The sequence below is a fragment of the Elephas maximus genome, chromosome 19, assembly GCF_024166365.1.
Source record: "Elephas maximus indicus isolate mEleMax1 chromosome 19, mEleMax1 primary haplotype, whole genome shotgun sequence".
Classification (NCBI taxonomy): Eukaryota; Metazoa; Chordata; class Mammalia; order Proboscidea; family Elephantidae; genus Elephas; species Elephas maximus.
The window spans coordinates 30,662,838-30,674,085 of record NC_064837.1 but is presented as its reverse complement, the minus strand read 5'-3'; the positions used below and the strand labels follow the sequence as shown (position 1 = coordinate 30,674,085).

The following is an 11,248-nucleotide window of genomic DNA, read 5'->3' as shown; positions in this document are numbered from 1 at the left end:
GATTTGAACTGCCAACCTTTTCGTTAGCAGCTGTACCTCTCAACCACTACTCCACCAGGAATTCCATAAGGGTATTAAAATCCTTGTTGAAACTTTAGATGAGATCATGTATTTAGAGCATTTAGCCCAGAGCACATAGCAGTAACTCAGTAACTGCTAATTCTTATTATTTTTGAAGCTGTTATCCATACTAATTAAAAAAAAAAATCCTTCATTGTTGAGTCAATTCTGACTCATGGCATCCCCATGTGTGTCAGAGTAGAACTGCAGTTCATAGGGTTTTCAATGGCTGTGATCTTATGGAAGTAGATTGCCAGGCCTTTCTTCTGCAGTGCTTCTGGGTAGAGTAGAACTGTCAGCCACTCAGTTAGTAGCCAAGTGCCAAATGTCTGTGTCACCCAGGGATCTATCCATACTAACGTTGTTGTTCTGTGCCATCAAGTTGATTCCCACTCTGAGCGACCATATAGGCCTGAGTAGAACCCCACCATAGAGTCTCCCAGGCTGTAACCTATACAGGAACAGATCTCCAGGTCTTTCTCCCCCAGAGTGGCTGGTGAATTTGAATTGCACACCTTTCAGTTAGCAGCTGAGCACTTAACCACTGCATCGCACAGTACCAGGCAATTCCCTTCACCCCAAACCAAATTAAAACCACAAAGGAACTGTCTACATTTTTAAAAAAGTTTTATTATGAAAACACATGGAATCAAACTACATTACCCATGTATTCTCTACAATAGCAGAGAAACAGTAGTGGTGGACCATCCCCATGGGGGACATGTGTCCCTAAGCAAAACAAACATAAATAATAACAACATCACATAATACAGTAACATGGCACATAGTAAAGATTAAACTAAGAGAAGGAACAGGGAATGCTGAGAGGAGCCTTGAGCATGGAGAGGATGTGTCTCACTGAGGAGTGCCGGGGCTCAGGTGCCCCTCTCTGGAGACTTGCTGCTCTCAGGCCAGGAGTGGCTCAGTTCAGCTCCAGGTCATCCATGTACTCCTGCACCCAGGGCTCACTGGGGTTGGCACAGACTTCCCTGCCCCTTTTGGTCTGGAATCTGAGGGTGAGGAATGGACAGATTAGACTCCCATGGAATCTTTGAGGACATCTGGTACTATTATTTGCTTATAGCAGGTATCTCTCTCTACTTCAGCACAACTGCTCATGTTTCACATTGAGCAGCTCCAGTGATGGAGCTCCTGGTGTGGCACTGGAGTAAGATTCCCTGTAACTTTCACCCTTGGGACTTCATTGTGGCTCAGAGGTTACCCAGATGAGGAATCAGTGAGTCTTGCAATTAATGTGGATACATCTCCCCATTCCCTGCTGCCCCTAACAACAACTTTTCTACATGTTTTCTAGTATGATTTAGGAAATCAGTTCACTTCTTATTTCACTTTTTGTTTTGACTTTCCCTGGTTTCCTAACCTCTGCCTAACTTCCTTGCAGGAACCCCCCTCCTCTCCCTTGGCTCTACCCAGCTCCTACAGGACTCAACAAGCAACCTCATGACCTGTTCCCTCACTGCTCCCTGGACACCAGGGCTTTCAGCTCTGAGATTTGCTTCCCTGGTGCTTGGTCCCCCACCCCCACCCCAGATAGGCCCCCTTTTCACTGTACTACCCTCGCCCTTGCCTCCCAGAGGAGCCTAGGGGTTGATACTCACACCACAGCTGGCTTGGCACAGAGGCTGCTGGTCTCATAGTAATCAATCACAAAGTTGCGAGGAAGTTTCCTCAGGGCGTAGGAGAAGCAGCAGGCAGTAGGGGGATCTGAGCCCACTAAAAGTAAAGGATGAAGTGAGATCAAAGCTCTACATGAGAGTTGCTCATTTATAGCATTCCTGTGGAGCTACCAGAACCACAAATATGGTCCCTCACATAAAATTCCACTCACCCAGAGTGGAAGTCATATTTTGAATAGAGGATCCTCAGAGAAGATCATGGAAGAATTCTAAAAGATTGGAGCTGGATCGAGTCTCAGAGCTAATGGCCAACTCCCTTCATTTTATAGGTGTGAAAACCAAGGCACAGAGAAGGACAGGGACTTGCTTCAACACCTAGTGAGAAGCAGAGACAATTCTTCAGCCTGACTTCTACCCCATCCTTTTTTCTGTATTGGTTCCTATTTGTTTCTTAAAAAAACAAAAAACAGGAAATTGAATATTGTTGAATGTCTACTAGAATCCACATTTAACAGCAGACTATTTGGAATCTTCTAGGTCCCACTGTTGGACCAGCCCCAGCTAGAGAAGTGGACTCTGCATACACACTGAATCTAGAAATAGCAGCTGAAAAGGTGGACTTACTTGGTGCTGAGAGGGCCGGAGAACAGAAGGCAGCCACAAGCACAAGGAGAGAGAGGATGGCCATGCAGTGCTTCATGGTCTTAGCTGAAGAGAGACTTTCCAGAAGCTGAGACTGCAGAGCTCAGAAGCTTCAGAATTCAGACTATGTTCTGTGATGATACTGAGTTGGGAACCCCTCTTTATAGGGACTTTGGGGCCTTGGACAAAGGTGGGGGCACAGGACGGCAAGTGGAATTTCCAGGGTAGAGATGATGTCATGGTGTGGATCAGGAAACTGAAGCTAGCTGAGAGTGAAGAGCTTCTAACAGCTTCTCTTCCCCAGTGCGATGTCATCGCAGAGGAAAGAGGAGGGAAGTGGAGGGGAAAAAGTGGGCTGCACCCCAGACGGAAGTGGTACACCAAAGGCAGTGACTGAGACTGGGGAGAGAATTGCAAACCCCAGAGGAAGGATGAAATGTTCACACCTTCTAGAAGGGCCTTGTAGACAACAGTTGTGAAGCCACACAATGAGTTTAATTGTTGGCTTTTGCTTCCTAGCCTCTCATTGAGCTGTCTTTGGTTCATAGAGTTAAAACGTTTTGTTCATGAAACAATTTCTTCTTCACACCATTGAAATCATAAACCGAGAATACAAGGGACCTGTGTCCAAGGATTAACCAAATCAATTGCCTCCAAGATTGAGGCCATTTCTAAGTAACAGTCAACAGAGAACCATAACACATGCCTCTTGAATACACAACCAAAAAAGTGCTCACCTTCTCTAGAGAACCTTCTCTGACCTTCTTCCAACAGAATTATGTATCCTCTATGCTCCTACAGCCCTGGAGCTCCTTCCCTCATATCACCTATCACATATATATCTTTTTATTTGATTGTCTTCCCCACTGGATAGTCAGTCTTTTCATGCAAAAACTGTATTATGCTTATCACTATATAGACAGTAGGTGTTCAATAAATGCTTGTTTAATGAAAGTCCAAAGGGAGTATGCGTAATGCGGATTAGGATATGTACACCATTTAGTCAAATGAAGGAAGAATGAGCTGAGTATTCTGACACTCTATCCAAAATGTCTTTCCACCAGCCCAGAGCCAATGGTAATTTCTCTCCTCCTCCAGCCCTCAGCCCACACCTCAGTGGTTTTATGACAAGAGATACTATTCTAAGACTCAACTCTTTCCAGCTCAGGGTGGAGAGGTGACAGCAAGAGTCAGCCATGGTTCCTGGGACTCCATGTGCATTCTGGGGGCCACCCTTTCACTACCAAGTGGGAAGAGCGCTTCACTTTGCCTCATTCCTGTACTGCAGAGGTTTCTCATTCCCACACTTTTGACTAGCACTGTGCTCATACCTCTATTCTGGGCACTTTCAGTTTGGTCATTTTTTCCTCCCAGTCTCTCTAGGCTGCAGGCAGGACCAACAGTCACAGCAGTAAAACAGCCTTGCAGTGCAGAGCTTCTGCTACTTTTTGTCTCCCCTAGCACAGCCATGCCCATGGTTTTATCTGATCCCAATCCATTTTGCCATTGTACAGATTAGGAAAGCAAAACCTAGAAAGATTAAAAGACTTGACCAAGGTCACACAGGATGTATGTCAAGACTCAATGTCTTCTCCCTCATCTTTTTCCTGGTCCAGAGAGGAAGGGACTCACTCTACAGGTGTGACCCTCTGAGATGGCACATGGAGGGAATCTCTGAAGATACCAGGCTCTCTGGAGAGATTGCTAAACTGATCAGGAGTAGAAAACAGAGGTAGTCAATCTGGACATCCTGACCTCTCTCATAAGGACTTGGGCTTAGATTCATGACTGTCAAGAGAGTATTTTTTGTTGGGTTCAGGAGCACTAGCCTCTAGGAGGTGGAATTCTCAGAACCCAAGAATTCTTTTGGAGCAAATGTTGAGACTGAAATCCAAGATGAGCTGGAACACATGGTCATTTTGCCAAGATAATAAATCAAGAAGAGGCAAATTCTATGGTTTTGTCAATACGGTAGCCAAATCACTTGGAGAAAAGGGAGGAGAAATTGGGTCATGGACTGAAGAAACAAATATACAATTATCCAAAGCTCAGTGTTCAGGATGGAGTCCACAGGGCAGCTCATCTGTGGCCACAACACTCCACCTTCTGCCAGCCATTTCCACTCTTCTTAAGGTGGAAATGGGTCTTTCCCACAGTCTGCTCCCGGGCTATCAGGGGTGGAGGGCAGTGATTTTGTTGTTTTTAGGTTCTGTCGAGCCAGAGTCAATGAATGAAAGTCAAAGACTACAGCCTTCAGTATGGATTACCTTATGTACAAAGGAACCAAATAGTGCCCAGTCCTGCGTCATCCTCACAATTGTTGTTATGCTTGAGTCCACTGTTGCAGCCATTGTGTCAATCCATCTCAGTGAGGGCCTTCCTCTTTTTCACTGACCCTCTACTTTACCAAGCATGATGTCCTTCTCAAGGGACCTATCTCTCCTGATAACATGTCCAAAGTATGTGAGATATAGTCTCGCCATCCTTGCTTCTAAGGAGTATTCTGACTGTAATTCTTCCAAGACAGATTTGTATATTCTTTTGGCAGTCCGTGGTATATTCAATCTTCTTCATCAATGCCATAATTCAAAGCTGTCAATTCTTCTTCAAACCCATTAAACCTGTGGCCGCTGAGTAGATTCTGACTCATAATGACCCTGTACGACAGATTAGAACTGCCCATAGAGTTTCCAAGTAGTGCCTGGTGGATTTGAACTGCCGACATTTGGAGCAAATGCTGAGACTGAATCAGTCAGTAGCACTTAACCACTATGCCACAAGGGTTTCCACTGCAATTCTTCTTCAGTCTTCCTTATTCATTATCAGGCATTTGGCATGCATATGAGATGATTGAAAACACTATGGCTTGGGTCAGGCGCACCTTAGTCTTCAAGGGGATATCTTTGCTTTTTAAGACTTGTAAGAGGTCTTTTGCATCAGATTTGCCCAATGCAATGTATCCTTTGATTTCTTGACTGCTGCTTCCATGGGTGTTGATTGTGGATCCAAGTAAAATGAAATCCTTGACAACTTCAATCTTTTCTCCATTTATGAAGTTATTGCTTATTGGACAAGTTGTGAGGATTTTTATTTTCTTTATGTTGAGGTGTAATCCATACTGAAGGCTGTAGTCTTTGATCTTCAACAGTAAGTGGTTCAAGTCCTCTTCACTTTCAGTAAGAAATGTGTCATCTGCATAATGCAGGTAATTCATGAGTCTTCCTCCAATCCTGATACCCCGTTCTTCTTCATACAGCCCAGTTTCTTGGATTATTTGCTCAGCATACAGATTGAATAAGTGACTTTAGAGAGTCCTAAATTCCTGAAACAAGGGTAGGACTTCAAAATATTTGGTGACCTCAAGAAAAATTCCAGTATTCCTTATGAAGCTTCTTAAAAGGATCTTTTGGATATAGAATAGAGTCAGTGTCTGAATAGACGTGGTAGATTTGGCTGTGGGGAGTCCAGCATGAGTCCCAGGTTTCTGGTGTGGAAACTTGGTAGGAAGGGATGCCTTTTACTGAACAGACAATAGAGAATGAGGGGTGATTGTGGAGGAAAGGGGCTGACCCAATACCGAGATACACACACAAAAATGGCAAAAACTCAAGACAGGTACATGAGCCTGGCTGCAGAAAGAAGGGGCTGCGTCAACAAGACACTGTCTCTCCAGGGCACTCTAGGATGCTGGAAAGGTAACCCCAGGGTGTTGTCTCCACCTCCATGAAAGGTGGGGCCAAACCTGGTACAGCCTAACTATGCAGACCACACCTGAATAAAGGAGGCCAAGGCTAGGCCAAACAAGGAAATCATCAATAGATCCTTCCATGGAGCCACTGCTACCAAAAGAGAAGAGCTAAGACGGACAACAGAGGAGGTGGAGCTGAAGGGCCAGAAACTGGAAGGAAAACAATCCAGGAGGGTTAGGGCATGAGAAGGAGGGTGCGCAATGAGGAGGCCAGCACAGTACAAGGCAGTGATGGTGGAGCCAGAATTCCCTGGACCAAAGGCCAGGATACTGCTGGGCTAAGGTGGGGCTTCAAAGAGAGGCTGGAATGAACCAGAAAGCTAGGACACAAGTCAGAGCTCCTCTGTGATAAAGGGTCTACACTGTTGCCTGATGGCTACTTTCTGTTACCACCATCTAAGGTGTCTTGGATGGTTCCCGAAAGATCAAGACCTTGATACCTTGGCTTTTGGTCCTTTTCTTCCCATTCGTATTCCAATCCCATAGTAGGACTTTGGTCATAACACATACCGTTATGCTGATGATGTTCATTGACCCCATCCGACTCATGAAAGTTTTAAACCAGGAGAGGAAGCAGTTCCTGAGATAGACACAGGGTGGGATTACAATACAGATGTGGGATCAGAAAAAGCCAAACATCTAGTTACTTGTGTATTAGAGGGGATTCAAAAGTGCATCACTAAGCCTGTTAGCTACGACAAAGTCAGAGAAATCACTCAAGAGTTACAAGAGAATCCAGGTGTATTCCTCACCAAGCTTACCAAGTCTTTTAGGAAACATACCAATATTGACCCCGAAAGTAGGGAAGAGAGAGCCTTAATGGCCATGCATTTTATCTCCCAGTCTGCATCAGAGATAAGACGGAAGTTACAAAAACTGGAAACAGGCCCCCAAACCTCACTCTCCCAACTGGCGGAGGAGGCTTTTAAACTATTCAGTAATAGGGACGTGGCTGCCGAGGAGAAAGTGAAGAAGGAATCCGAAGAAAAATGAACAGAAAAGCCCGTTTGTTGGCAGTTGCTCTCTAAGGCCGCCCACATCAAAGCAACCCCAGAGGACCCTGAAAGCCTGGATTTGGGCCAGTGTAGCAGCCGGTGAGTAGACCCTGACCAGTGAGGGTATTGTCGAAAGTGAGGCCATTGGAAGGCGGAGTTCCTGAGCACCCTCAGCAGGACACCCGGTTGACCCCCCTCGAAGGTCTGGACTGACAATCTCCGTTCAGAGAATGATGACATTCTCAGAAGAAGGTCTTGAAGAGGCCGAACACTGATGGGGCCTCGGAGCTCACCTACCTCCCAGCTGTACCATCAATATCTCCATGGGAGAGCCCAGGGTTACACTTGATGTGGAAGGTAGGGAGACTGAATTTGTTTTGGACAGGGGAGCCACCTTCTCTACTTTGAATTACCGGATAGCCCCTCTTTCTGGGTGGGGCTGTGTAATTACTGGCCTAGACAGGAAGCCCAGAATTAGGAAATTCACTTGTCCCCTCTTGTGTCTGATAGGACCATACTCCCTAACACACTCTTTCCTCTATGTCCCAGAATGCCCAGTCGCTTTGTTGGGACGGGATCTAATGAGTAACCTTGGGGCAAAAATACATTTAGAGACAGATTTAATAGGTGTCAAAAATGAAAACCTAGAGTTACTTATGTTATTAACTAATGCCCCCCAACGTAGAGACCAGATACCACCAGACATTCTAAGTCACGTGACCCCAACAGTATGGGATACGACCACATCAGGGAAGGCAAAAGCTACAGAACTCATTAAACTAAAACCAGGAGTACCTTACCCCTGGAGGAAACAATACCCACTGAAGCCCGAAGATAAGTTGGCATCAAACATTTGCTAGAACATTACCTATTGCATGGGTTAATTAGACCTTGTCAATCACCCTGTAATATTCCAATATTCCCCGTAAAGAAACCGGATGGCACCTATAGATTTGTATAAGACTTCAGGGCTGTTAATGAAGCAGCAGTTCCCATACAACCCATGGTCCCCAATCCCTACACTCTACTAACACAAGTCCCAGAAGACACCCAATATTTTACTGTCTTAGATCTGGAGAATGCCTTCTTTTGCATACCTTTACATCCTAAATGCCAATTTCTCTTCGCCTTTGAACGGAGGGACCCAGAAGAACAAGAAAATACACAATATTTCTGGACCCAGTTACCTTAGGGTTTCTGAGATTCACTCCATTTGTTTGGAAATGCCTTGGCAAAAGAATTAAGAGAAATATCTTTGCCAAAAAGCACATTATTACAGTATGTTGATGATTTATTATTGGCCAGCAGGACCAAAGAGGCCTCAGATACAAATGCCATCCTTTTATTAAATTTCTTGGGAAAGAGGGGATATCGAGTATCCCCAAAAAAGGCACAAATCTCCCAAACTCAGGTGCATTATCCTGATTTATCCTGAAGCCTGGAAAGCAAATACTGGCCCCTGACAGGAATGGGGGGGGAGTAACCACAGAGTATCCCCTCCCCAAAACCAAGAGACAGCTTCGGGGATACTTGTGGATGGCCGGATTTTGCAGAATTTGGATTCCCAACTTTGGCCTTATAACAAAACCGTTTTATGAGGCCCTAAGAGGAGAAGAGAGGTCACCCCTAGAATGGACAGCTGAATGCCGGCAAGTATTTGAGGACCTAAAAACTAACCTTGAGCCAGCCCAGCCTTAGGACTGCCTGACGTAAGGAAGTCGTTCAAATTATATGTTCATGAGAAACAGGGAGTGCCACTAGGAGTTCTTACTCAGGGTGTAGGGCTGGTCACCCGACCTGTGGCCTATTTCTCCAAATGGTTAGACTCGCTGGCCCAGGGCTGGCCAGCACGCCTACGAGCAGTAGCTGCAACTGCTCTCCTGGTAAAAGAATCCTCTAAGTTCACCCCGGGACAACTCACTGAAGTATATACACCCCACCAGGTACAGGCGGTCTTGGAAGTCAAGGAAAATCACTGGCTATCAGGTGGCAGGATTACTCAATACCAGGCCCTCCTCCTAGATACCCCAGAGGTAAACTTCCAGGTGTGCCAAACTTTGAAGCCTGCCACCCATTTATGCAACCGTCAGCCAGACTGGTGTTATTGAGGCAAGAGTTTTACCACCAGGAACATCGGCCCAAAAAGCTGAGCTAACTGCCCTGGTGTGTGCCCTAAGGGAAAAGAAGGGATTTCTCTTCTGATGAGACAGGGTGGACGAAGAACGATGAGGGAGTATTACATGTGCCTGAGTATTTATTATGGAAAAGAGTAAAAGCCTTTCATGATGCCACACTCTATGGCAGGGATGCCCTCCCAAGCCTATTGTCTAAATGTATAAAAGGAAAAGGGCTACACTAAGTAGGTAAACAAATTACCAATAGTTGTGAGATCTGTCTGAAGAACAACCCACGAAGCCACCCTATACCGCCACCTCTGGCTAGAACCGTCCAACATCAGGGTACCTACCCAGGGGCGAATGGCAAATAGATTTCACTGTTATGCCATCCAAGCAGGGACTAAAATACCTGTTGGTGTTGGTGGGTACCTCCACTGGATGGGTAGAAGCTTTTCCCACTAGCACAGAAAAGGCTTTAGAAGTGGGAAAATCTTATTAAAAGAAATGATTCCCCAATCTGGACTACCAAGGTCTTTACAATCTGACAAGGGCCCAGCATTCATAGCAATAATGACCCAGGCTCTCTCCACAGCCTTAGGCATCAATTACAAGTTACACACAGCCTGGCATCCTCAGTCCTCAGGAAAAGTAGAGAAGGTGAATCAGGCTCTAAAAAGGACATTGGCAAAGCTGTGCCAAGAAACCCAGGAAACTTGGGTTAAGTTATTACCCATAGCCCTCGTGGGAGTTAGTGCTGCCACTAGGGGAGATTTAAAACTCAGTCCGTACGAAATGCTACATGAAAGGCACCTTTTAACAACAGTTCTACTCTTAGACCCTGAGCTACATCAACTTCCTAAATATGTTACCCATCTGGAACAAGTGCAGAAGGTCCATAGAGAATATGGTAATAACGTGCTCCCCACACCGGAAGAAGGAGCCCCTACTCCTGTTAAGCCAGGAGATACTGTCCTTCTTAAAACCTGGGAAGAAGGATCATCTGAAGATCAGCTGTCTGAGAAATGCAAGGGGCCCTTCCAGGTCATACTGACCACCCCTTCAGCAGTCAAACTTAAAGGAATCACTCCATGGATTCATAATTCTAGAATTTAGCTTTGTACCCTACAGGAGCTGGCCGATAGAGTTGACGGACGACACATCACCTACACCTGTCAACCAAGAGACGACTGGAAGCTTCTCTTCAAAAAGACGACCTAAACCTCATCAGAAGCGCCAAAGGGAAGCAAGCATGCTCCTGTTAACCACAAGAAAACCTAAAGTTCCCCTTCGGAAGGGTAAACCCACCTAACAGCGGATATGCTACAGATAAGTAATCTGTTTCTCTGTTGTATAACCCTAGTCCTTTCCCAGGCCCCATCTAACACTCTTACCCTGGGCTGCCAAACCTCCCTTTTTGCTTTTTCCCTTACTTGCAAGGACTCATCATCACCTTCTCACAACCCCCTCAGCTGGTGCCACGGTATTATCCCCTCACTAAGAGAGGAATCCCTAAAAAAAGCGATCCGATGGTTCCTTAACAGCAGAGCAGTAGTAGGACTCAATAAGATGATCCAGCAATCAAGCTGAGAATGAATCTGTGGAAAACCTCCATCTTTATGAAATAACCGAGCTCCCCTCCTGGGGCCCTTAGCAACAATCCCTGCCTGTTTACAAGGCTATCAACTGACTCCCCAAGAAGGGGCCCTGATGGTGCACACTAACTTAGATCAGGTAGCAAGAGATTTCTACTTGATTAGGCAGGAATAACGCCCCAGTCCAGCATGAAGAAGTGACAGAAGCAGAGACCTCCATCCACATTCCCATAAACATTTATGGGTTCGAAGTCTCTTAGGGGGCAGTAAGACAAGGAACAATTAGGTTGTTCTTGTCGTTGTTGTTGTTAGGTGCCCTCGAGTCACTTCGGACTCATAGCAACCCTATGCACAACAGAACGAAACACTACCCAGTCCTGAGCCATCTTTTCTATCGTTGTAATGTTTGAGGTCATAGTTGCAGCCACTGTATCAATCCACCTCGTTGAGGGTCTTC

General features: G+C 45.6%; 1 protein-coding gene across 1 annotated transcript; it reads right to left on the bottom strand.

Annotated features, from left to right (window-relative positions):
* Nucleotides 1–706: 706 nt before the first annotated feature.
* LOC126063021 (C-C motif chemokine 4-like) lies at nucleotides 707–2,617 on the bottom strand. The gene is made up of 3 exons (XM_049861100.1): nucleotides 2,322–2,617; nucleotides 1,680–1,794; nucleotides 707–1,070 (listed from the first exon to the last, which is right to left on the bottom strand). The coding sequence occupies exons 1-3, from the start codon at nucleotides 2,395–2,397 to the stop codon at nucleotides 983–985; spliced, it is 279 nt and encodes a 92-aa protein (XP_049717057.1). The 5' UTR covers nucleotides 2,398–2,617; the 3' UTR covers nucleotides 707–982.
* Nucleotides 2,618–11,248: the final 8,631 nt, after the last annotated feature.